The 26,416-nt window shown below is 38.6% G+C and overlaps 1 protein-coding gene and 1 pseudogene across 1 annotated transcript; one reads left to right on the forward strand and one right to left on the reverse strand.

The window, feature by feature from the left end:
• Positions 1–574: 574 nt before the first annotated feature.
• Positions 575–23,134, reverse strand: ZNF415 (zinc finger protein 415). Its single transcript, XM_008575999.1, is given in 3 exon segments — positions 575–3,409; positions 22,180–22,299; positions 23,041–23,134. Coding segments are annotated over 3 exon segments (1,974 nt in total). The 5' UTR covers positions 23,075–23,134; the 3' UTR covers positions 575–1,589.
• LOC103593077 lies at positions 14,096–18,077 on the forward strand (annotated as a pseudogene).
• Positions 23,135–26,416: the final 3,282 nt, after the last annotated feature.

Here is a 26,416-nt window from a genome sequence, read left to right on the forward strand (position 1 = left end):
AAATGTTATGCGGGTGAATATATGATGTTTCTAGTATACCTACCAAAACAAATCAAACTTCCCATTCTGTATGTTCATTCTCAAGAGGAAATTCATCAACACTAATCTTTTTGAGTTATGTCACTGAGCAGTCCAAGGACAAAAAAGACATGTTATTTCTTTTATTCCCCAAATTTCCTTTAATTTTACATTTTTTACTTTGTTACTATATGTGTATTTTCCCTTTATATGAATCTAGACACGTGCCATGGGTTTTATTTGGCACACAAAAAAGAGGCACGTAGAAATATAGTGCATATTCATCAACAGTGATGCAGCTTTTAGAATGTAAGAGTCTGAAGTTGCACTGCTATTGGATTTTCATAATGCCCACGTAAGTATCTTAGGGAAGTGAGCAAAGAATAACTCAAGTGCAAAGCATATGTTCCAAAAATTGTGTTGATTCCATCAGGAACAAAATTGTTCTAGACCCTTCAGCCTTAAGACCCTAATGGCACACTGTTATTGTTTGGTATCAAGCATCCTGCTAAGATGAATAAAACTATGTTGGTAGAAAGAACATATTCATTCATACTTTTGAAAAATAATTAAATTTTATTATTAAAACATGAGATCTATTAATACATTCTCAATAAAACAGTAGCAAAATATAACAAGAGCAGTTAAATGTGAATCCTATTCAAGAACACACTATTCCAGTTCTTTTGATTAAACTTTCCACCCTGATAATTTCTGTCTTTAATTTCAATAGTAAAACTAATTTTTCATCACTCTTTAGTGTGTAACAGCTATTGCCATTCAATGGAGAAAGAGGTCCCCATTTTCCCTGCATTATTTCTATCACATAATCAGTTCCTAATAACATATTAGTCTCTTCCCATAAGAATCCATCTCCTAAGGTCTTGGCCTGCTCTATTTCACATTGTTTGTAGAGCTTTTCTTTCCTTTAACCCATAGTGAGTGCCCTTCTGTGAGAAAAACGTACATGATGACTTACACCACAGCTTTACAATATTCTCTATGCCTCCTCCATGCTCTCTAATTCAGACAGTATTTAATCTTAAAAGGCAGAGTCCTTCTCCTTCAAGGATCTTCAACAGAAATGATGTTCACCTAATAAAATAGGGCCTTTCAGCCAACTATTGCTCAGGGACTACCATAAAAGGCCTATAAAGATGCCTAATATCAACAAATTTCAAAGTTCCAGTTAAAAGCCATAAATATTCAAGAAATCTCAAATAATTGAAAATAGTATTTTACAACCTGAAGGTAATAGGACATTTCCAAATATCCTGGTACCTTTGATATGTATCATATCATGAATTTTAACTTATTTTGATTTGCAATTGTTCTGAAGTATGTAATATCAGAGGTTAATGTTGGAGAACTAGAGACTGAGTTATCCCTTGTGTAAATCCTCTGATATTCCACAATTTTGATCCCTGGGTAACAGCCTCAGCATGCACACTATGTATGGTTTCATCAAAAATGTATATTTTGATGTCTAGTGAGTTGTGAAATGTGGATGAAGACTGCCACATAAATTACAGTTATATGATTCCTCTTTAGTATGGACTCTTTAATCTCGATTAATTAATCCTTAAACTCAGGATGAAGGGGTTGCCATACTCATAGCCCTTATGAGGATTCTTTCAAGAATGAATTCTCCAATGTTCTGTGAGGAGTGAATTGTGACAGAAGACCTTTCCACACTTATTACATTTGTAAGGTTTCTCTTTAGTATGAATTTTTTGATGAATTGCAAGGTTTGAACTTTGACTGAAGACTTTGCCACATTCATTACATTTGTAAGGTTTCTCTCCTGTATGGATTATCTGATGTCTAGTGAGGTTTGGCCGCATACTAAATAATTTGCCACATTCATTACATTTGTAAGGTTTCTCTCCTGTGTGGATTACCTGATGGGTAGTTAGGTTTGAACGCACACTAAAGGCTTTGCCACACTCATTACACTTGTAAGGTTTCTCTCCAGTATGAATTCTCTTATGACTTGCAAGGTGTGATTTATAACTGAAGACCTTGCCACATTCATTACATTTGTAAGGTTTTTCTCCAGTATGAATTCCTCGATGACTTGCAAGGTGTGAATTTTGACTAAAGACTTTGCCACACTCATCACATTTGTAAGGCTTTTCTCCAGTATGGATTATCTGATGGGTAGTTAGGCTTGAATGCACACTAAAGGCTTTGCCACACTCACTACACTTGTAAGGTTTCTCTCCAGTATGAATTCTCTGATGACTTGCAAGGCTTGAAGTCTGACTGAAGACTTTTCCACATTCATTACAGTTATAAGGTTTCTCTCCAGTATGAATTCTTCGATGAATTGCCAGGCTTGAAGTTTGACTGAAAACCTTGCCACATTCATTACATTTATAAGATTTTTCTCCAGTATGGGTTACTTGATGTTTAGAGAGTGTTGAACGATCACTGAAGGCTTTCCCACATTCATTACATTTATAAGGTTTCTCTCCAGTATGGATTATCTGATGGCTACTAAGTGTTGAGTGCACACTAAAGGCTTTACCACATTCATTACATCTGTAAGGCTTTTCTCCAGTATGAATTCTCCGATGAAGTGCAAGGCATGAATTACGACTGAAGACCTTGTCACATTCACCACATTTGTAAGGCTTCTCCCCAGTATGAATTCTGCGATGATTTGCAAGGTGTGAATTGCGACTGAAAACCTTGTGACATTCATTACATTTGAATGGTTTCTCTCCAGTATGAACTCTCCGATGATGTACAAGATTTGATTTTTGGCTAAAGTCCTTGCCACATATATCACATTTATATTGTTTCTCTCTGGAATGGATTATCTGATATAAAGTGAGTTGTGAGTTGTGACTGAAGGCCATGGCACACTCATCACGTTTGTAAAGTTTTCCCCTATTGCGTACTTTCTTCTGGTTGAGTAATGAAGAACAGATGACATCAGTACCATATTTATTAGAAATATGGGTTTTGATATTAGAAGGAATTCTTTGGGGTGGTGAAACTGAGAAACCATTGTTGATAGAGTTCTGAACTTCATTACATTCATAAGTTTTCCCTTCATCATGAAATAGCTGCAGCTCAGGTGAACATGATTGGAAGCTTAAGCCAAGCTGATTTTTAATGGGCTTGTTTCTTGCATCCCTCCTATCATGTTGATGTCTTCTACCAGTAAGATTTTCTTTTTTTGTCACAGGCACTCCATTATATTTTCTTTCATCATCTCTCCACTGACACTCAAACTCTTGTATATTTTTCTGGGTTTCCCTGAAGCAAAAATCTTTGATGTCATGGCTTTCATGTCTTTCAAACAGCACTGTGTGAAATAGTTCTCCTGTATTACTTTCCCCTTTTGGTGGTAATTCCTTGGTCACACATTTAGGAGAGATATCTAAAAGATATAAAGAACCATAGGTTTTTGATTAATTACAGAGGGTAAATAAATATTTCATGTTGAAATACATAATATTATACAAAAATTATACTCATATTGAACACAGTTATAAAACTTCCCAACCATAATCTGCAATTTTTTGGAACACAAAAGAAAAACGTTTTTAATAAATAAAAGGTGATTACATGTAATTCAAATTAATTTGAGGGAAGTATAGTTCAAACAACCTATGAGCAAATACTTACATTGCACAAACACGTTATGGCTGAAAGGAGTATTTATACACCGAGACTGCAAAATACATAACAATTACCAGAAAACAAATTGCTGTCACATAATTGAAGAGAAAAGTCTGGTTGGTTAGCTTAGTTGATTAGAGCATGGTGTTATGACACCAAGGTCAAGGGTTCAGATCCCCATACCAGCCAGACATTAATAAAAAAAAAAAAAAGATAAAAAACCATTATATTATACCTATGAGGGGTCTTCAAAAACTTCACGAAAAGATTTGTACTATTTGTTAATTCTATTTTTTCACAAAGTTTTTGAAGTACCCTTGTATTTACAGCATATATAAATGTGCACAAATAAATGCTAATTCTCTGCACTATATGCTGTAATGAAATAACCCACAACTTACGTACTAAACAATGTAAATACATGGCAATTCTGAATTGAAAACAGTAATAAAAGGAAGAAAATAAGAAAAAAATTAATAAATAAAAACACTGTTAAAAAGAACATGTTTCTGGGCCGGCCCGGTGGCGCACTGGATAGTGCGCCGCTTGGGAAGCGCGGCAGCGCTCCCGCCGGAGGGTTCGGATCCCACATACAGACCGGTTCCCGCTCACTGGCTGAGCGAGGCGCGGGAGCAACCCCGAGGGCTGTGATCCCGTTGCCGGTCCCCGGTCTGGTACGGGGGCAACACTGAGGGTTGCGATCCGTTGCGGGACACGGAAAAAAAAAAAAAAAAAAAAAAAAAAAAAAAAAAAAAAAACATGTTTCTGAATACTGTTATGAACAGACACCAACATAGATCAGAAATTTTGTGACATTAACAAGTGATGCATGTAAATTATGTTAAATAATATATGATGAAAAATCATCATCTGTACATTATAATAAAAATTAAACACTATGGTAACACAGAATAAAACCAGCAAGAAAATAATTAGTAGCCACATTTATACAAAGTTATAGTCTGTGGATTTCTAAACAATTCTGTCTTAAGAACAAAGCTGCAACTTCTATTTCAAAACCAGTACATGATATGAGAACTAGAATATATATCAGGATCACCGACTTTTGTTGTATGAGGTTGGGTAAATAAATACATAGCATTATAAAGAATAAGACAAGGTAACAAAGTCAGAAATCACAATTATGATTTCAGGCTTGCAGTTATGAAAAAGCCAATCAATAGAGCAATTCCCTAAATTGCACTTTAATTATCTATGGTTCATTGGCCATAAAATATACATAATAGAGTTTGTACTTGGAAATTTATTAGCTGAGATAAGAGAAAACATTATTTGGAACAAATTGATAGATAAAAACATACAAAATATAATGCAGGCTCTATGGTCTGAATATTTGTGTTGACCGAAATTCCTATGTTGAGGTCCTATTCTCCAAAGGGATGTTATTGCAGGCGGGGACTTTCTGAGATAATTAGGACTAGAGGGTGGAATACGCATAAATAGAATCATTGCCCTTATAAGAAGAGACACGAAAGAGTTGTTTCCTCTCTTTCTTTTTTTTTTTTTTTGTCTTTTTGTCTTTTTCCGTGTCCGGCAACGGATCGCAACCCTCAGTGTTGCTCCCGCGCCTCGCTCAGCCAGTGAGCAGGAACCGGTCTGTATGTGGGATCCGAACCCTCGGGCGGGAGTGCCGCCGCGCCTCCCAAGCGGCGCACTATCCAGTGTGCCACCAGGCCGGCCCTCCTCTCTTTCTTTCTACCATGTTGGGACAAGCCAGAAGATGGTAGGGCTAACCCAGGAAGAGGATCCGCACCAGAAATTGATTTGGCTGGCACCTTGATCTTGAACTTCCCAGCCTTCAGATTTGTGAGAAATCAATTTCTGTGGACTAGGCCTCTCAATCTATGGTATTTCTTATGGCCATCTCATTGTAAAAATCATGGAAGGTTGAGAAATCTTATTAAGCAAAGGAACTTTTGAGTTGTTAGTGTAAAATGTTCAATATACTAAGCCATCTAACTGCACTAACTTGTTTTTAAAACCACGAGGTAAATTACCATTATTTTCAAATAAAGACAAGTTCCCTGTGTTCATGTATCTAATCCCAACTGGCATAGAAAGTAAGAAAAACATTTGATTCTGGGCCTCCAGGCTCAGACAATATGATTTTAAGCACAACTGTCCATCAGGCAGTATAGAAAACAATCAGTAATAGAAAATGCAAGGAATACAGAAACACTTGGAGATACAAGAGCTAAGCCATGTTGCTAATAATGTTACTCAGCCATCCCTCATGGGTAACGGTAGCTGAATCATCACCCCTGCACATGTTCATGTAGGCAGCATCTAAAAGAGTTTTCCACTGTGAGAGTAAGATCCTGTCTTACAAAGTGAGAGTAATGTGTGTAAGGGGGGTGAGGAAATCTTGTGAAAATCGGGGGTTTAGGAGTACAAAATTAATATGCTAGGACATAGCAGTACAGTCCATCCAGATCAAGATACCATGTGAGAAAAGGCGAGGAAGAAGGAGTAAGGGCAAGAGTGTATGACAGGGAATAATAGCCATGTGGGAGTAGACACTGTGCATGCAAATTTGTGAAAATATAATGGTATATTATATTTATGGTATATACAGGGCACTTAAAATTTTGACCTTGGAAGGAAAGAGCAACTGATTCACCAAGCAGCATAATACAGACCCATGCTTAAATATGGGAATTAAAGGATGGGTATGGGGCAAGAATGGAAGAAATCTTTAAAAGGGGGACAGTACGATGACATGGGAAGAAAGAAATTTTACATCTCAAAATTTCTGCTATGAAATTTTGCAAATTGAGTATTCTATAAGTTCTATTTCCAGGCATATAGTCAAAAACATCCTACATATAGATTTCAGAAAATATGTGAATGAATGTTCTTAGGGGAACCTGGAAGAAAAAAACCTGAAAATGGGCATCAAGTGGAGATGGATGAGTTTATCCTGTGCACACACAGAGATACAATGAATCTTTATGAAGACTTCAGCAATGTAGGAGACCATGGTGCAGAGTAAAGATCCACTCCTTGTATAGGCTGAGATTGGTCTTGGAAACAAAGTTAGCAGGAGGCTGCTGCCAAGGATGGAATTTGATCACATCAGTTAAAACAAAACAAAAAAGTCACTTACTAAAATATTAAAAGGTGATATAATTAATGTTTAAAAAAAAATGGAACAATTTTGGCATATTAAAATTTTGAGGGTCTCTTGTTTGTTATTTGAAAATAATTGTTTCTCTTTTGCTGGCTCCTGTATGATTCAAAATCAAATCACTGGACCTCTTAAGACAACTACTGGAATAAAAGAAACTTGAGCAGTGATATCAGCAAGATTGTAGACTAGGAATCCCTAGACTCTCACTACCCCATGGAAAAACCAACTTTATGACAATGGTACAGTCCAAAATATCAAAATACCTTTGAGATATTAGACTGGGAAAAGTCTAGAAACCAGTAAAGAAGCTGCAGATCCCCAAAGAACACCTAACCAATATAAAATTGAACAAAAAAGAGTGAAGAGATTTGTGGAAATTTACTCATCTATGCCCATCTTCTCCCCAGCACAGTGCAGTGTGGCTCCCTCAGTATTTTCTTTTTTGGAGGGAACAAAAGAGTTCCCTTTTGTTCAAAAACTTGCATCATTGTTCTGGCTTATCTGGCATCTGCATGAGGGACTGAATTCTGTCTTGTATGACTGGGATTACTGAAAGGAACAATGGCATAGTTTGTGTATCAGCTTGGATGCTACTGAAAATTCAAGGGAGGTCTGCAGTGGGATAGAGCAGCATATGTTCTGCAGTGCCAGGATGGTCGGGGCTGGGGGGAGGTGGGCAGAGATTATGGGCAGAAAAATACAACAGAAACTGAAGGCTTCTGAGAAGAAGCAGTGATCAGTCTCTTGGGGAAAGTAAAAATTTATAAGCAGCCACATATACTGGAGTAAAAGCACATACACAAGACCAGGAAATAACATAATTCCAGAAAAGGACTGAGCAGTCCCTGACCCTTACAATGGGCTGATTAGTGCAGGTCTTTCTCTGCATTAAGCTAGTTCATAATGCCCAGATCACAACAAAAGATTACAAGTCCTACAAAAAGATAGGGAAACATCACCAAATAAAAGGAATAATATAACTAGCCCTAAAGAAACACTGCCCTCCGAATTACTTAAAAAATTATTTTTTTAAACAACTGTCTTAAACATGTTCAATAAATGAAAAGGGAATAGACACAGAAAACTAAGTAAAATTGGGAAAAAGGCATATGAACAAAATGTGAATATCAACAAAGAAACAAACTATAAAAAAACCAGATCAAAAGTCAAGAACTGAAACACAATAAATTGAAAATTTTACTAGAGTAATTTAAAAGCAGAGTAAATAAGGCTAAAGAAAGAATAAGCAAACTTGAATTATTGAAAATTATTAAGTCTGAGGAGTGAAATGAGAAAATAATGAAGACAAGCAAAGAGAACCTAATAGACTTCTGAGGTACCATCACGCATAACAATATACACATTATGGCAGTCCTACAAGAACAGAGAGGTTCAGAGTGGTCATGTGAAGAAATAGCCAAAACTTTCCATATTTTGAGAAGGAAATGAATATACAAAGTCAAGAAGTTCAATTAACTCTGACTAGAATGAACCCAACAAGACCTGGGCAGACACACATTATAAACAAATGATCAAAACTCAAAAACAAAGAAAGAATCCTGAGAGCAGCAAGAGAAAAAAGACCTGTCATATACAAAAACATCTGTATAAGATTATCTACATTTCTCAGGAGAAACAACCTAGCAGTACAAGTGAACATATAATGACATGTTCAAAGTGCTGAAAGAAAAAAAATTGTTAACCAAAAATATTCCTTCAAAGAAAAGGAGAAACCTAGAGAAACCAATTATACTACATGGTAACTATAGTTAACAACAATGTATTGTATACTTGAAAATTGCTAAGAGAATAGATTTTAGTGTTCCCACCATAAAAAAAATCATAAATACATGAGATAATGCATATGTTTATTAGCTCAATTTAGCCATTCTACAATGTATAAAGATTTCAAAACATGATGATGTACAACATAAATATGAAATAAAAAAAGAAAAACCTGGAAAAAATTAAATTAAAAAAAGGGAGAACTTAAGACATTCCCAGATAAAAAAGAACTGAAAGAATTCATCAGCACTCTATGCCTGCCCTACAAGAAATCCTAAAGGAAGTGCTTGATGTTGAAACAAAAAGGCTTGGATGTAACTTCAATCCATATTTAAATATAAAATTCTTCAGTAAAAGTAAATAACTGGAAAAATATAGAAACCTAGATTACTGCACTTTTCATAATTTGGCTTTTAAGTATATCCTAGGCATTTAAAAAGCAAAAAAAAAAATAATAATAATAAAAAGAGCACTGTAAATATGTGTTAATGGGAAGACAATATATAGCAGTAATTTCTGGCCCCAGTAACATGAAGGGGTAAACAGTAAAGGAATAGTTTTTGTATGTGATTTAAGTTCTGTTTTAATCAGTTTAGTACAGAATGTCACAACTTTTAAGATGTTTTTTGTACCTGCAATGGTAACCACAAACAACACATTGATAGTGTATACACACAAAAAAAGTTGACGGGCATCAAAGCATATCACTACAAAAAAATTATGAAAACAAGAGAACACTGAGAAAGAAATGAAGAACAAAAAAACTATAAGAAATACAACAATATGTAACAAAATGGCAGTAGTAAGGCCTTCCCTATCTGTAATTACTTTAAACGTACATGATTTAACCCTGCAATCAGAAGACACAGATTGGATGAATGGAGAAGAGTACAGGATCTAACTACATGTTGTCTACAAGAGACTCACTTTAGTTCTAAGGATACACATAGGCTGAAATGGAAAGGAAGAGAAAAGATATTCTATGTAAACAGTAACCAAAAGAGAGCTGAAGTGATTACACTAATATCAGACAAAAGAGACTTTAAATCAAAAACTGTTATAAGAGACAAAGAAAACTAGAGATGGGGGAAAGGCAGGCGGTGGTTTGGGAGGGATAGGTTGGGTAAAGGGCATAAAGAAAAATCAAGATTTGTAACAATAATATGATTTCTAATAAATAATAAAAAAAATTCCCAGAAGAAAAAAAAAAAAAAAAGAGAGACAAAGAAGGACATTATAAAATCATAAATGGGTCAATTTACCAAGAAGATACAATTACAGATATATATGGAGCAATCATCAGAGCTCCTAAATATATAATGCAAACACTGACAGAATTCAAGGGAGAAATAGTTCCACAATAATAGCAGATTTCAGTACCCCATTTTCAATAACAGATAGAAAAAACAGATCAACAAGGAAAGAGATGACATAAACACCACTACAGACCAAATGGACCTACCAGATTTATGCACAACATACCACATAAACAGCATATACAAATTTTTCTGAAGTGAACATGGAACCTTCTCCACAACAGAACTCATATTAGGACACAAAATACATTTAAAAAAATCTAAAAATATTGAAATCATACAAAATATCTTTTACCTACATAAAGGAATAAATCTGGATATCAGTAGCAGAAGACGGAAAACTGAAACATCCACAGATAAGTGCAAATAAAACAATACATTCTTGAACATCCAATGGGTCAAAGAAAAAATCACAAGGGAACTTAGAAAATATCTTGAGATAAAGAAAAAGGAATGGGCCAGCCCGTGGCTCACTCGGGAGAGTGCGGTGCTGATAACACCAAGGCCACAGGTTCGGATCCCACATAGGGATGGCCGGTTTGCTCACTGGCTGAGCGTGGTGCTGACAACACCAAGTCAAGGGGTAAGATCCCCTTACCGGTCATCTTAAAAAAAAAAAAAAAAAGATAAAGAAAAAGGAATGGGCCAGCCCGTGGCTCACTCGGGAGAGTGCGGTGCTGATAACACCAAGGCCACAGGTTCGGATCCCACATAGGGATGGCCGGTTTGCTCACTGGCTGAGCGTGGTGCTGACAACACCAAGTCAAGGGGTAAGATCCCCTTACCGGTCATCTTAAAAAAAAAAAAAAAAAAAAAAAAAAAAAAAAAAAAAGATAAAGAAAAAGGAAAATACAACATGTCAAAATTCATGGGATAGGATGAAAACAGTGCTTAATAAGGAAATCTATAACTATAAGGGCTTATGTTAAAATAGAATAAAAATTTCAAATCAGCAACCTAACATTATACCTTTATAACATTATAAAGTAAAAAAAGGACAAACTAAACACAAAGATAGCAGAAAGGAAGAAATAATAAATATTAGAGGAGAGACAAATAAAATAGAGAATAGAAAAGTGCTAGAAAAAGTCATAAAACTAATAGTTTATATTTTGAAAACATCAAGAAAATTGACAAGCCCTTACCTAGATTGACTAAGAAAAAAGAGAGAGAAGACTCAAGAAACCAAAATCAAAAATGGGAGAGGAAACATTACAACACATTCTATACAAATAAATAAAGAAGAAATGAATATATTTCCAGCAACACACAACTTACCAAGACTTAAGCATAAAGGAATAAAGTAAACAGAGCTATAACTTGTAAGAAAATTGAATCAGTAATCAAAAACTTCCCCAAAGAAAAGTCCTGGACCAGAAAGTTTCAGTGGAGATTTACCATACATTTAAAGAAGAATTAAAACCAATACTCCTCAAACTCTTCCAAAAACTGAAGAGGAGGGAAGACTCCCAAACTGATTCTATGAGGCTAATGTTAACTTGACAGCAAAGCCAGGAAAGATACCACAAGAAAACTATAGAATAATATCCCTGAAGAATGATTGGAAAAAATTCTCTAAAAATCATACTAGCAAATTGGATTCAATCGGACCTTAAAAAGATCATACACCACGTCCATGTGGGATTTACTCCTGGAATGCAAGAATGCATCATAAGAATACTAATCCATGTAATAATCCACATTTACAGAATGAAGGAAAATATCACATGATCACGTTACTTGATGAAGTAAAAATATTTTAAAAAGTCAATACTCTTTATGATAAAAACATTAAACATACTAGGAATACAAGAAATCTTTCTCAACATAATAAAGGACAGGTAAGAAAAGCCCACAGCTAATATCATACCCAATGCCAAAAGCCTGAAAGCTTTATCTAAGATCAGGAAGCTTGCTTTTGCTATTTATATTCAACATAGTACAAATCCTAGCCAGAGTAATTACACACAAAAAAAAGAAATAAAAGGCCTGCACCAGAAATGATATCTGTTCACTGATGACATAACCTTTTTTTTCTTACCACGACACAAATGAGGAGACATAATCTTTTATTTAAGAACACTAAAGATTCCACAAGAAATCTTACTAGATCTAATGAAACTTGGTCAAGTTGCAGAATACTAAAACTATATGAAAAAATTAGTTGCATTCATATACACTAACAAAAAATAACTTGAGAACAAAATTAAGAAAATAATTCCATCTATAATACCATCAAAAAGAATTAAATACCTATGAATAAGCTTAAAAAGGAGAAAGATTTGTATATTGAAAACTACAAAACATTGCTGAAATAAATTAGAGAAGACATAAATAGAGGTAAAGACATCCTGTGTTCATGGGTTAGAATACTTAATATTGTGAAGAGGTCAATAATGCTCAAAAATGATCTACAGATTCAGTGAAATCCCAACCAAATACTAACAGCTATTTTTACAGAAATAGATAAATCCATTCTAAAATTCATACGGGATCGCTCCGCACCCTGAGTACCAAAAGAAACTTGAAAAAAAACCCCATAGTTGGAGGTCTTACACTGCATGATTTTGACATATATTACAAAGGTACTGTAATCAAAACACTGCTATAGTGCCATAAGGATAGATATATCGACCAATGGAATAGAATAGAGAGGACAGAATCAAACCCTCACATATATCACCAAATAATGTTCAATGATACCAAGACCATCTAACAGGGAAAGAACAATCTCAGAAACAAACGGTGCTGAAAAAATTGCTTATCCATATGCAAAAGAATGAAACTGGACCCTTACTCATACCATACACAAGAATTAATTGAAACGGATCAATGACTTAAATGGAACAACAGAGCTATATAAAATTCCTAAAAGTAAGCATAGGTGAAGTTTCACAACACTGGATTTGACAATGACTTCCTGAATATGACACCAAAGGAGCACAGATAACAAAAGTAAAAATAAACAGAATGGACTACGACAAAATTAAAAATTATTGTGCATCAAAGGAAACAATCAACAGAGTGAAAGGAAAACTACAGAATGAAAAAAATATTGGGAAGTGATATACCTGATAAGGGGTTAATATCTTGAATATATAAAGAAGTCAACAACAATAAAGAACAAAAACATGATTAAAAAATGAACAAAGGACCTAACAGCCATTTCTCCAGACATGATGATCAACAAGCATATGAAAGGATTCAAAACATCACTAATCTTTAGGGAAATACAAATAAAAACCACAAGGAGATATCACCTCAAACTCATTAGGATGTTTACTGTGAAAAAGAACAGAAAATAAGAAGTGTTGTCAAAGGTTCAGATTCCTGCATCTGACAGCCTCAAAAAAAAAAATAAAGAGAAAAGGACATAAGTGTTGGTGAAGATGTGGAGAGATGAGAAGGCTTGCTCCCTGTTGGTGGGAATGTAAAATGGCACAGCCCCTATGGAAAAGAGCATGACATTTCCTTAAATAATTCAAAATCAAATGACCATATAAATCAACAATTCAACCACAAGAAATATATCCAAAAGAACTGAAAATAGGATCTTGAAAAGATATTTGTAAACCCATGCTTATAGCAGTTATTATTCACAACAGCCAAGAGGTGGAACTAACCCAGGTGTCTATCAACAGATGAAGAGATTAACAAAATGTAGTATACACATAAAATGGAACATTATTCAGCCTTAATAAAAAAGGAAATCCTGATATATAAGACAACATGGATTGACCCTGAGACACTATGCTAAATAAAATAAGTTCATCATAAAAAGGCAAATAGCGTGTGATTCCACTAATACAAAGTATTATATATAATAGTCAATTTCACACAAACAGAAAGTAGAATAGTAGTTGTCAGGGGCTGGGGAAAGATGGAAATAGGCAGGATAACGTGTAGCTTGAAAATTTACGGTGATCAATTGAATCTCAATTCAAACAACAAGAAAAATATAGTATATTTTAACTCTGCAAAGCTCATACAATGTAAAACATTGTTATAAAACAAAATTTTAAAAATGAAATGAGTGTAAAGGTATTAATATTGCTAGATATGTAGTTGTTAGTATGAATAAATGAAAATAATTCTGCAATTATCCAAAATTAGCAAATCTGACTTTGTAATTATCACCAGGAGAACATAAGTAATCTTAGGGAAAAAATAAGTAAACGATCCACAGTAGGGAATGGCTTGTACTGAAGGGTGCTGTTCGCGGCAGCAAAGTGCAGACACATTTCCTGGCAGTGGCCTGGAGACCCATGGAGGAGGTCGTCAGCAACAGAAGCAGCAAATAGAGCCAGAGAACAACAGGCCAGCACCAGGAGGTGGGTTCACAGAGACCAGGTGAACGTTACAGGAAATTCAGACAGAAAGGGAACAAAACAGCATTCGTGTGTTCACCGAAGAATGCAATATCTAGAACTTTAAAAATTGTGCGAAAAATACAGGTGATATAAACAACAGTGGAGAAGCCCATAAAGTGCAAGAAGCGAGCTAAGTGTCCAGTAAAACACACTGAGATATTTCAATATTAATTTAGTATATCAAATTGGAAACTGTGAATCTACAGGGAGGATAATTGTTAGAATACAGCATTTATTGCAAAAAACTTAAAACTCCGTAAAATTAAAAAACCAGCAAGTTATGTTTACAAGCCTGAAAACATATTCTAGAAAAAGCAGTGTGTTAAATAAAAAATTATGGCAAGTCAATTTAATAGTGTTTCTGATATTAATACAATAACATAATAATAAAAAGTATGTTCTCAAAATATCAAAAGTTCTCAATTAAAAAATGCAATAAATTTAACCGACAAAAGTGTACTTTACTAGTAGGTAGTAAGTCAAGTGGAAAGGAAGTCAAAGGAAGAATGCAGGCCCCATCTATTCAAAAAGTCCTGAAAGCGGGAAAACGATGGGCGGGGCGGAGCTGCAAGGGGCTGCGGGGACGCGCGGAGGCCTGAGGTGGGCAGCAAGGGCCCACCCAGGGTCGGGCTGGGCGGTGTGAGAGGAAGATCCGCTGCCGCGCCGAGCCGGTTCCACGGCCGGCGGGACATGGCGTGGCACGGCTTGGCCTTGAGGCGGAAGGACGGGGCCGCAGCAGGAAGCAGGACCTGCAGGGTGAGTCGGCTCGGAGAGGCTCGGCCGGTGCACCACGGTGGATTTCGTGCTGTCCCGGCCCACAGTGGTCATAGAGGGCCTCTGCCGGCGCAGCAAGCTGAGCCTGCGTCACCAGGCTATCGCCCAAGCGCCTGGAGCCTGAGCGCCAGCACACCTTCTCCCTGCCTCAACGAGGCATCCAGGCCAAGTCCAAGTGCGCCGGCAAGCACCGGCAGCCACCAGCTGCTGCCAGAGCCCGTCCCGGCCCAGGCGTCTGCCCTGGCTGCACCTCGATGCCACCGACAGACTGCAGCACAGCCGCCAGGTCGCAGGTCTTCCAGATACAGTAAAGAGGAATCCTGACAGCACCGCCTCCCCTCAGAATGACGATCAACAGAATGGCTATGGAGACCTCTTTCCTGCACATAAGACTTACTTGGAAGGCTCCCCTGGGAGTAGCCCTCTCTTCCAATGGACTGCCTCCAGCCTTAGTCAGCCTGACAAGCTTCTGGAAGGAAATGCCGCAGGGGCTAGATTCAATCAACAGAGGCGTACAGACAAATGAAATCTTCCCTTGAATGGAAGCAGTAATCCCACTGAGCCGTTTCCTTGCGTTTGAGTAAGAACTGAAGCAGGAACCTGTGGAAATTGACCTACCCTGCGTGATTGCCCGGGCTGGAGGCTCCATATGGAAAGCAACCTCATGCCTGACCTCAACCTTAACAAGCAGGAGTGGAAGGAGCGCACCAAGGAGCTGAACAAGTCAGTGCCCAATGAAGACACGAAGGGCCAGTTTAATGAGGATGTTGAAGAAAAGAAGGACCCAGAATTTTCTGGATCTGCCACACAAAAACCCCTGGTTCACGATGCCTAGTATGAACAAGAGTTCCCCCTGGCCCAGAGGGCACTACCTCCAGCCTAGCCACATGAACCTACTGAATCACCAGCCACCAAGTAATCTGAATCTGAACACCATGAATAACCCAGGGTCAGGGCTGGACCATGGCAATACAATACCGCTTTCTCATTACAAAGGAGACTGTGGGTAAAAGGAGTCCTGAGTCTGGCCAGAGCAAGCCAGCCCTGATGGCTGATCTTTCCCCACAGCTGTCACATCTAAGTAACAAACAGAACACCTTGTTTCTGATGAAACTAAAGCCAAGAAATATGCCCTTCCAATCACTGGTTCCACCTAGCCAAAAACAAAACACTTCCAGCATCCCAGTGTCAGGCCAGGCCACCAGTGCTGGGATCCAGCCACCTGCCATGTCTACGACCAGTACTCACAACAGCTCCCTCTATCTCCACAGCCAGCAGCAGGCAGCTGTAATGAAGCAGCATCAGCTGCTTTTGGACCAACAGAAACAAAAGGGAGCAGCATCAAAAGCATTTACAGTAACAGTAGTTCCCGCAAAGGTGTATTAGTCCATTTTTGTTGTTTGTAACAAAATATCTGAAACTGGGTGATTCATAAAGAAAACGAAATTATTGCTTACAGTTTCTGAGGCTGGGAAGTCCGAAGTCCATTTGGTGGTGGCGACAATGACCCAGGGGTCTCACATTCTAAGATGGTGGAAGCAGAGAGAGCAAAGAGAGGGAGACAGACTCTCCTCTTCTTTTAAAGCCCTCAGAATCATGCCCCTGACCACCATTTTTAATCCATTCACTACTGCACAGTCCTACAATCCAGTCACCTCTTCAAGGCTCTGCCTTTCAATTACCATAATAGGATTTCCCACCCTCTTAACAGTCACAGTGGGGGCTAAGTTTCTAATACATAAAACTCTGGGGACACAATTCAAGCTTCAATGAGTTTTGGGGGAACATAATTCAATCCACTACAAAAGGCAACAGCACATTCTGGCAGAATAGGAGAAGCAGCAGTTTCAGTGCCATCTTACCCACCTGCCACCTCAGTACCAAGACCCAACACAAAGCACCTTCTCACAACAGGCTGGACAGTTCACAGGTTCTTCTGCTGCTGTGCTTGGCATTAACTTGGGCCCATCCAACTCCAGCTGTCCTCGAGCATTCCCTCAAGCTTGGAATCTGATGCCAGTGGGGCCAGGACCAGTTCTCTGGCTCCCAAAGCATGCCTCAGAGCAGCCTCTATGGCATGACCTCTGGCATAACCGAGATGGTTGCCCAGCCCCCCTTTCTCACAAAGGCCACCAGTGGACATGCTCACATTCCATGGCAGACTGGCTTGAGCCGAAATGCCATGGTTTCAGCTGCCAATGGGCAGAGCTCTCTGGGGAGCTCTGGCCTCAACCAGCAGCACAGTAAGGGGACCCTGAACTCTGATTTAACTAGCCACAGGTCTCAAGGAGGTCAGCAGCCATAGGAGGCCAGACTCCTTCAGGGAAACATCAGGGAATGCCAAACCTGACTGGCGGGACCCCAGGAACAGCAACATAAGTCCATTCACTGCAGCCTCCAGTTGCACATGCAGCAGGCGCACCTGAAAATGTTCAGCCCGGAGGACTCCCATGCAATTTCAATGTTGCACCTGGCGAGCGTGGAACACAGGACCACTGCCCCTGCCCAACCCCTCCCCAGGCAGTCCTGCTGGAGAGCTTGCCTGGCCTGAGCCCAGTAGAGACTGAGCTGGGGGCCTTCAGCCAGAACCCTCCCTCACAGGTGGGCAGCTTGGTGGGGCTACACCGTGGGCCAGGAGTTGCCCTTTGCCTACAGTGAACAGTGGGTGGCAGCAGTCTGCCCAGTGTGGCTGGACACTCCAACCTGATTGACTCCCTGCTGAAGAATAGGACTTCAGAAGAGTGGATAAATGATCTGGAGAACCGTTCAGTCTCAGTAATAGAGGGATTTATGGTGTTTTTAGTGTTCATAATCCTATATTTTTGTTCTCTGGTTCAAGGAAGAGCAACTACGTGGGACCAAAAGCCCATGGCCCAGAGAGCTGGGCAGGTAGAACCTGAGCCCCAGCTGAGGCCTGGCCCTGGTCACAATCTGCGGGGCATGTGGCTCCCAGGCCAGCAATGTGGATGCACTAGGCTGGTCTCAGCCTATCTGCTGGCACCATTACCTGGTGTTGGGATAGCAGAATAGGATTCTAAAGGTGGCTTTCTATCCAAATGACCAAAAATCCAACAGTAATAGCAGCAAAACCCCATGATGTCAGGTTTATAAAAATCTGTGCCATTATGTCGATTTTATCCAAGATTTCTCCGCTTGTCCCAATGTTGGAGACAAGTTTTTGTTGAAACTTTATACAGCAGAATTATTTGGAATTTGTAGCACAGAATATATATTTAAATTTAAGGTTTTTAAACAGATTAGGATAGGTGGTAGTTTAAATTGATTATGTGGCACTGGAAACATGTTTGCCTTTTTTATTTCTGCTGTTTGTCAGCTTTCAGGGCAGGAAGGTCTCTGGAAAACTGTTTCCGTAAGTGCAGGCTATGATTGCATATGCCAAAAGGAACAGGATGCTGTGAGACAGCAGTTCTGGTGATACAGACAGGGTATTCCTAGCAGCTCCTCCTCCTTTCAGAGTGCTGTTCTTCCTGGCTGGCACTCACTCAGGAGGATCCTGGCCCCCAGGAATCCCCTCCTTCCATGCTCTGGCAGCTGGACCCCAGGCCAAATGCCAAAGGTGGAGATTTGGGATTCCTGTGTATTATGACTCCCCACCTTCTGCAGTTTCTCTGAAAACTTGTATTTAACATGGTAGGAGCATGGTCATTGTTTAGTTGTGCACAGATGTCTTTCTTTTACCCTATCTTCATTTACCATGACCTTTCTCTCTGCCTGTCTTTCTTCCTCTCTCCAGCCGAAATGGAAAATTATTTACTACATTGGAGGGGGGAAAGAGTCTTTCAAATTCCATAGGGGGCTGGCCGGTTAGCTCACTTGGTTAGAGCACAGGGTTGTTAACACCAAGGTCAAGGGTTTGGATCCCCATACTGGCCAGCCACATAACAACAAAATTCCACAGGGAACACTGGCAATGTCATATTGTAAAGGAGGCTGCAGGGTGACCCAGAGTAAGGAATTCCACTGTTTGCCCACTTCTGCCACTCCCATGTCAGATGACCTGCACTTTCTAAAGAGATTGCTTTATAACACTAACACATCCTTTCTAAAAATTCAAGTGGATTTCTCTTTTAAGGTCTATTAATGAGTGGACTTGACTAATCTGAGTCCAGAAAATAGAACATGACACATGGGCTGTTTGTGGAAACAAGATGGAGGAGAGAGCATTTCACCATAATGAAAGCAAAATGGTAAGCACAGGGAGAGACCCTTTCTCACAGAATGGTGGAGAGAAAGAGTATGCCAAAAAGGGTGGTTATATGCAGAACAGGCTATGGAGAAGCTGCAACCCAATTTTTATTTCCCTGGAGTCTTCACATGGATCATTCAAGGAGTATCATATGTAAAGAATTGAGCTGAAGAAAATATTCACATGACCAGCCTGAGTTGCTCTGAGGGAATGGAAGGGTTGTATACACATTGGTAATTATTTTGCACAGCAGTGCCTTTTTCATTGGGGGGGTACTTGGGCCCTCACACCCTCTTCCCTAATAGCTATTTGCCACCACGGGTGGTGTTTGGGCCATTTTCCCCTTAAACACTCTCCCTGCCTTTTCCATACTCTCAATTTAGCTCTCAAAGAAAGACATGAATCATAAAGTCAGTAAAGACTCCACTCTTTCAAAGAATTCCTCAATCTGAAGGGGAAAAGGGTGACTTCAGTGGATTTCCTAACAAAAATAGGGCTGAAGTCTGGTTATGTATCTTTGTTTCTTTCCTGGTCTCCCTGCAACTGCTGCCCACCTCCTGCCTCTGTCCCTCTGGGGCACTCACTGGGCCCTGTACTCTGCCTTAGTCCTAGGGCTGGGTACACAGACAGTGGGCTTCTCACTTGCTGCAGTATCATAGCAATAAAATGTGATTCTTGGGGTCCACCTAGGGAGCTGCCCATGGCTTTATTTATGAATCTGGTTTTGGGGAGTCAGAGGAGATGACTTTGCTTTCGTTCACATTCCCAACTCCCAGGAGTCACAACTCAGAAGAAAAGAGTGCTCAGACTTTTGTTATACACATTTACTTTTTGTAAATAAATGTTTAAGTTTTATATTAAAGATGGTTTGATAAGTATTAGAGCTTCCAACTGTATATTTTTTACTTTATAGACTAAAAACTATTATTTTATATATGTATTGTGGGGGAGCTATAAGTTTTATGGTGAACAGTTGGTATTAACTTTTTACTGTCTTCAAAAGTATATAAAAATCCTATTAATACCCTTAATCTTCTAATTCCCTTAAACTCTGGTATATAGCAAAAAGAAATCTTTACTTTCCTTGTTTTATCATTCTAAAAAAATAAAAATATTTTGCTAGTATGGAAAACAAAAGTTCTGAAGTTTGTGTAGGTTTTAGAGAAAATCCTCCTCAGCCATACCCTACATACAAAAGAAGAAAAACAAATATACATATATAATATATATCAACAGCTATTCCTTGACACAATAATCCTCACACTGCAGTTATAAATCAAAGAATACCAACAGTATCATAAGAAATATGGAACTGATGAGTAAATAAATAAAAAACAATTTCATTTATAACACATGGGAAATGTACAAGATGAAAGTAGAAGTGGCTTAAACAAATGACAGTAGACTTTAAAAACAGAGGCATCACTCAACCCCTTCCTCCAGAAGATGTGTCGAAACTATACTCCTTATAGGTCTGAACCTACAAAAAATTGATCACAGGTTTGAACGAAGGTTTGTTGATGGGAAACAACAATGGCACACTCAGGATAGAAAACGTGGCATGAACAATAGTTTAGTCAGAAACTCATCCACATGAGGCTGTAAACTTGAACAATGTTCTCCCCAGGAGAAATTCCTACACCATTGCTGACTCAAAGAAGATAATCATTAGTATATGGGGTCAACATTGCCACAGACACTTTCATGGTGCTGCTTGAAAACCAGAACTACAATTGGAAACACTTATCAGGCTCTCCTGATATTTTCTATCTCAGTATCCTGTGACATGCGGATGACGCGTCTTAGAGGCTTCAAGGGACATCTCCCTATATAGCAGGAAGCTGTTTAAACATATTAGTCAAACGGTTCTCCTTCAAAAATGTGGTGTTATCATGTAAACCCACAATACAGGAGAATCCACAAGAAGTTACCTATAACCTAAAGGTGGGTTATCCCAACAGAAAAAAAGGATGACATGTCAGACCCTATGATTGAATATATCAAAAGCAAGTTTCAGATTCAAAATCTACCAATTTTATGATAATAAGAAATCAGGAAGAGCCAAGGTTTTTCTACTTTCACAGAGGAGTAAGAGCAGTGGCAGAATGAAAAAAATACAACATATGAGGGTCAGATATTGTAGGATCTTGATACAGGAGTCTGTGCTCTTCTCATAAACCATACACTAAAAGCCTGGAAAACTGAGATATATGTTCCTGATATACGAGAGGAGAATTAAAGAGATGACCTTTCTGCCAACTGTTTTTACAGTTCTGGTGGATAACAATCTCAGAAGATCAAACCCAATGCCCTGTTACACATATCCATGAAGGGTGACAAAAATAGAACAGAAGAAATGCTTGAGAGACCTCAGAAGGCAAAGAGGACTTGAGAGAGCACCATGCAGTTTCTAGGGCCCCAGACTCCAAGGAGAAACAGCAATTGCTTTTCATTTCCTGACTAAGTCTTCTAAGCACAAGAAATGGGATGGAATATAGATAGGTCCAGGTGTCAGGACCATGGAGGCCTCAGCTCTGATCTATCTGAAAAGCAAACCAAGCATCAGATGGAATTAAGTACAGAAGGAGAGACCAAGTGAGAAGATTCTTGTGAAATGGACCTATGCATAACCTTCTGGGTGTAGCAACCAGAGAGTTTACAGAATCCAGACGACAGTGTTGTCCATAATGATAAGGACTTTTTGCCGACTTGTTCCTGTTTGACTGCAGCACCACTGGAGGGTGAAAATATAAACATGTATACATCAAAAACCAGAGTGATAGTGAAAAAAAAATTTCTTTTTAGAGCACACCAAATATACACTTTTGTTTTCCCACAAACAGCTTCCACTTGTAGAGTTTTCCAAACACTATTTAGTGGTGCAGTTTCCTCTGTACTCGTGTAAGTTCTTATCTGTGTACATACCTTTGACACATTCCCTCCCTTTTGGTTTTCTTGTTATTTTCACTTGGCTCTCCACAGTCAAGGGCTCTTTCTCTTGCTCCAACATGGAGATAATATTCAGGTCAGGAATAGAGTTTCCTGCTTATAAAATGAAAAGAAACATGATGTGCTGTGGCTTTTCCAGAATCTCAGACCTTTGTTTGGGTTAGGAGAAAGAAAATTACAGATGGATCTAGAAATATAAATCATAAATTCATTCATTGATTGCCTCTTTCTGAATGCTTAGGGAACACTGTAATATGTAGACATCTATTTCCCTTCCAAAAATTACTGAATCAAAACAGAAGGGGTAGGGGCCGGCCCGGTGGCGCACTGCTGCAGTGCGCCGTTTGGGAGCGCGGCGGCGCTCCCACTGAGGGTTCGGATCCCACATACAGACCGGTTCCCGCTCACTGGCTGAGCGAGGTGCGGACGCAGCGCCGAGGGTTGCGATCCTGTTGCCGGTCCTGGTCCAGTACGGGCGCGACACTGAGGGTTGCGATCTGTTGCCGGACACGAAAAAAGACAAAAAGGAAAACAAAACAAAACAAAAAAAAAACAGAAGGGGTAGAAACAAGGAACTGGATATTTTAAAAGTCTGCTATTAGGTTTTATGCATACTTCAGCTCTAAAAGTACCACTGATGTATTATGAAGGGTGCGGAACATACTACATTAGAGGCAATGGATAAAGTCCAGATGCCACATCATTAAGCTTTTCATTTCAGAATCAACAGGGCTTCAATCTCAGTCAAGCAATGCAGGGGCTCCCCAGAGGCACACAAGGGAAAATGCAAAGACACACAGGGGCAGATCCCTACTTCTGGAGAGAAGTTATCCTCACCCAGGGAGGCCAGGTTCCTGTAGTTCTCCAACATCACATCCCTGTACAAAGCTCTCTGAGCACGGTCCAGGAATTTCCACTCCTCCTGAGAGAATTCTATGCTCACATCCCTGAAAGTCAAGCCTCTCTAAAATAAAAAACACATTTTACCAAGGGGTGTTGGAGAGAGTTTTCATCTTCACACAAAATTAGAACAGAAAAGAATTTTTTTTTTGGGGGTGTAGCTGGCTGGTAAGGGAATCTGAATCCGTAACGTTAGGGTTACCAGCACTATGCTCTCCCAAGTGAGCCAATTGGCTAGCACAAGAATGGTAAATATTGATTTGACTTAATGAGTCTTCTGACAGATCCATGTTAAGATACTTTTTAGCAAGTTATCTCTCCCTAATTACATTTTATTATACTTTTTCATAAGAGGTTTCGATATCCTCTAAATCAATATGAATTTCTTATTCATGTGAACAACACAAGAAATACACAAAAATCCCTGTACAGGCCAGCTGCCAAAAAAAAGAGAAATATATAACTGGAAAGCCAACACAGGGTTACCTCTATAGAAGTGTTAGATATTATGTTCAACACACCAAGTGAAACAGTATCTAGATGAGCTAGAATATGAGTGGTATCTTCAGAGACGACAAAGTCCAGAGCAGCTTTAAAGAAAGAAGGTCACAATCTAAAAAGTGTCAGGATGACAGCAATAGTATTGACTGAAGTTTTTGAACACTTCCCATGTGCTAACACTATTCTAAATACACCTACTAATTCATATAACAACATAATAGCCCATGAGAGGAAAATCTGGTCAAAGAGGTAAAAATGGCAGAGTAAGCACCTGAACCCCGGTATCTGGGATTTAGAATTGCACGTAAAGAAACAATCAGGTAAAGACTGACCAATTTGATTGGTTGGTTAGAGCGTGGTGTTACAACATTGAGGTCAAGTGTGGATCTCTATACTGTCCAGCTGCCAAAAATAAAAAGGAAAACAATGACAATAACAACAACAGCAACAATAAAAACAAGAAAACAATCAGTTAAATAACAGATACAGTCTCAAAAGTAAGTGACAGAGGTTTAGGTAATGGAGAAAACATGAAGTGAGTCCAAGGATATAAAAGTCATTGTGTCACATACACACATGCATGCATGTAATATGTTACTATTCTTACTACTATTAACTCATTAATGTGATAGTGCAGAACAAATATGACCACAGAAATTATTTAAGATACTTTAACTGCTACAAGATGTAGCACTTAGTTCAAATGATGATGTGTCTTTGATAAATATGATGGGCTTGCACATCCACACATCTATGCATACAAATCACATACATACACACTTACATAAACTGCAACAAGTTTTTTCTCAATGACATACTTTTTTTTTTCTTTCAAAGATGACTGGTAAGCGGATCTTAACCTTTGACTTGGTGTTGTCAGCACCACACTCTCCCAAGTGAGCCATGGGCTGGCCCTCTCAATGACATACTTTTTTTTTTCTTTCAAAGATGACTGGTAAGCGGATCTTAACCTTTGACTTGGTGTTGTCAGCACCACACTCTCCCAAGTGAGCCATGGGCTGGCCCTCTCAATGACATACTTTTTGGTGATATTTTTCACCAGCATTTTTGCTCATGTGCGTTTCAGCATGTTAGAGACAATAAAATGTATAAATTATAGTTAGTGTAAACACTATTGCACATCAAGTTAGTAAAAATGGTATAACATAAAAAACACATTAAAAACTTGAACTCCAATCTCTCTTAAATACCCATATTCAAAAAATATAAATACAATTTTTCATTTAAATTTTCATATTTAGTCATTAACAACAGCCCAAAGGAGTTTATTAATTTATCCCACTAATAAAACTATGTTATAAGATTAAAAAATTTATCACTGTTAACATCAATTTAACAGAGTAAGTGCAAAACAATATAAATTATAGCAGTCAATATTTGAAGAAATTACTGACAAATTAAAAATAAGGCCAAAAAAGAAATTTGAAAAAAGAAAAACAAGCTATTAAACAAGAACATTTTACCAATGATCGTGATAAGCAGTAAAAACTGGATGCATTCCTCTAAATAAAGGCAAAAAGGGGCTGGCCAGGGCTGCAGCCAATCACCATTGCACAGGATGCTTGAGCAGAGACTAGCAGCACAGGGGAAAGGTGAGACGTAAGGGAAAGGGGAGAGAACAAAGAGCAGAATCTGTTAAAACCAACAGATGACATGATCAAAACCTAGAAAAATAATGTTTAAATATAGGAACTAATAACAATATGTAATCTTTATTAGTTCCAATTACAAAAATAATACACACACACAAATAAGAGACATTGTACATTTCCATTAGCAATATCCCTAATTGAAAGACATTTGCAGACCTATGTGAAGAAATTATAATGTGATGTCAACAACATAGAGGTATAGGAAGCTCCAAACTCTACTTCCTCCATTGAGACATAGGCTTCACTACAATAGACAAACAGACTGTGTGAGAACTCTAGAAACTGCATACAAAGTTCCTGTGTCACAGAAAATTCAGTCAGCCTCATGGAAACCAACTAAAAAAATTCTTGGCACTCAATTGCCAAAGCCCCTGCTCATGCACAACATGGGGTTATTTTAAGAAACTCACTAATTCCTGATTTAGTGGAGGGAAAATATGGCAACATCCATCTAACATTTTGCCTCTTCAGGGTATGGCCTGACAGACAAGTTTGTCTTATTTGAAGATAAGCAGTGAAAGTAACAGGTGCCAGTTCAGGGGCCTCTGAGAATGAAGGATATCAACAAAAACCAGTGTCTTAAGTAACACAGGGAGACATTAGGTGGAGATCTAGACAACAACTACTATGGCACAGCAGAGGCTACAGAGGTTACAGAACAGCAGGCAGAGAACACGGAAACTCCTGAGTAGAAACTCACAAACTTCTTCAGTTGTGAGATTATAAGCAAAATCCCAGTGAGAACACATCCTCAGAAAAAGCATGAGAGGTCTCCAGAATTTCTAGACAATATCCTCCCTGTACAAAGCCAGACACCAAAAATTGGGAGAGCTGACTGATTTGCAAAATGCTGAGTCCTAACCAAACATAAGACATACAACAACAACAAAAAAGGAAACATGGCCCATATGAAGGTACAAATTTAATCACTACAAACCAACAATAAACATATGAAGACTTACAAATAACTAGACAAAGAATTCAACTGACTTCACAAGTCCAAAAAAAAAAAAAAAAAAAAAAGCAAAAAAGAAAAGGGGGGGGGGGGGGGGAAAAAAAAAAAAAAAAAAAAAAAAGGGGGGGGGGGGGGGGGGAAAAGAAAAGAAAAAGAAAAAGAAAGAGCGACTAAGGGACTTATG

Source organism: Galeopterus variegatus, unplaced genomic scaffold, assembly GCF_000696425.1.
Source record: "Galeopterus variegatus unplaced genomic scaffold, G_variegatus-3.0.2 Scaffold1272, whole genome shotgun sequence".
Lineage (NCBI taxonomy): Eukaryota > Metazoa > Chordata > Mammalia > Dermoptera > Cynocephalidae > Galeopterus > Galeopterus variegatus.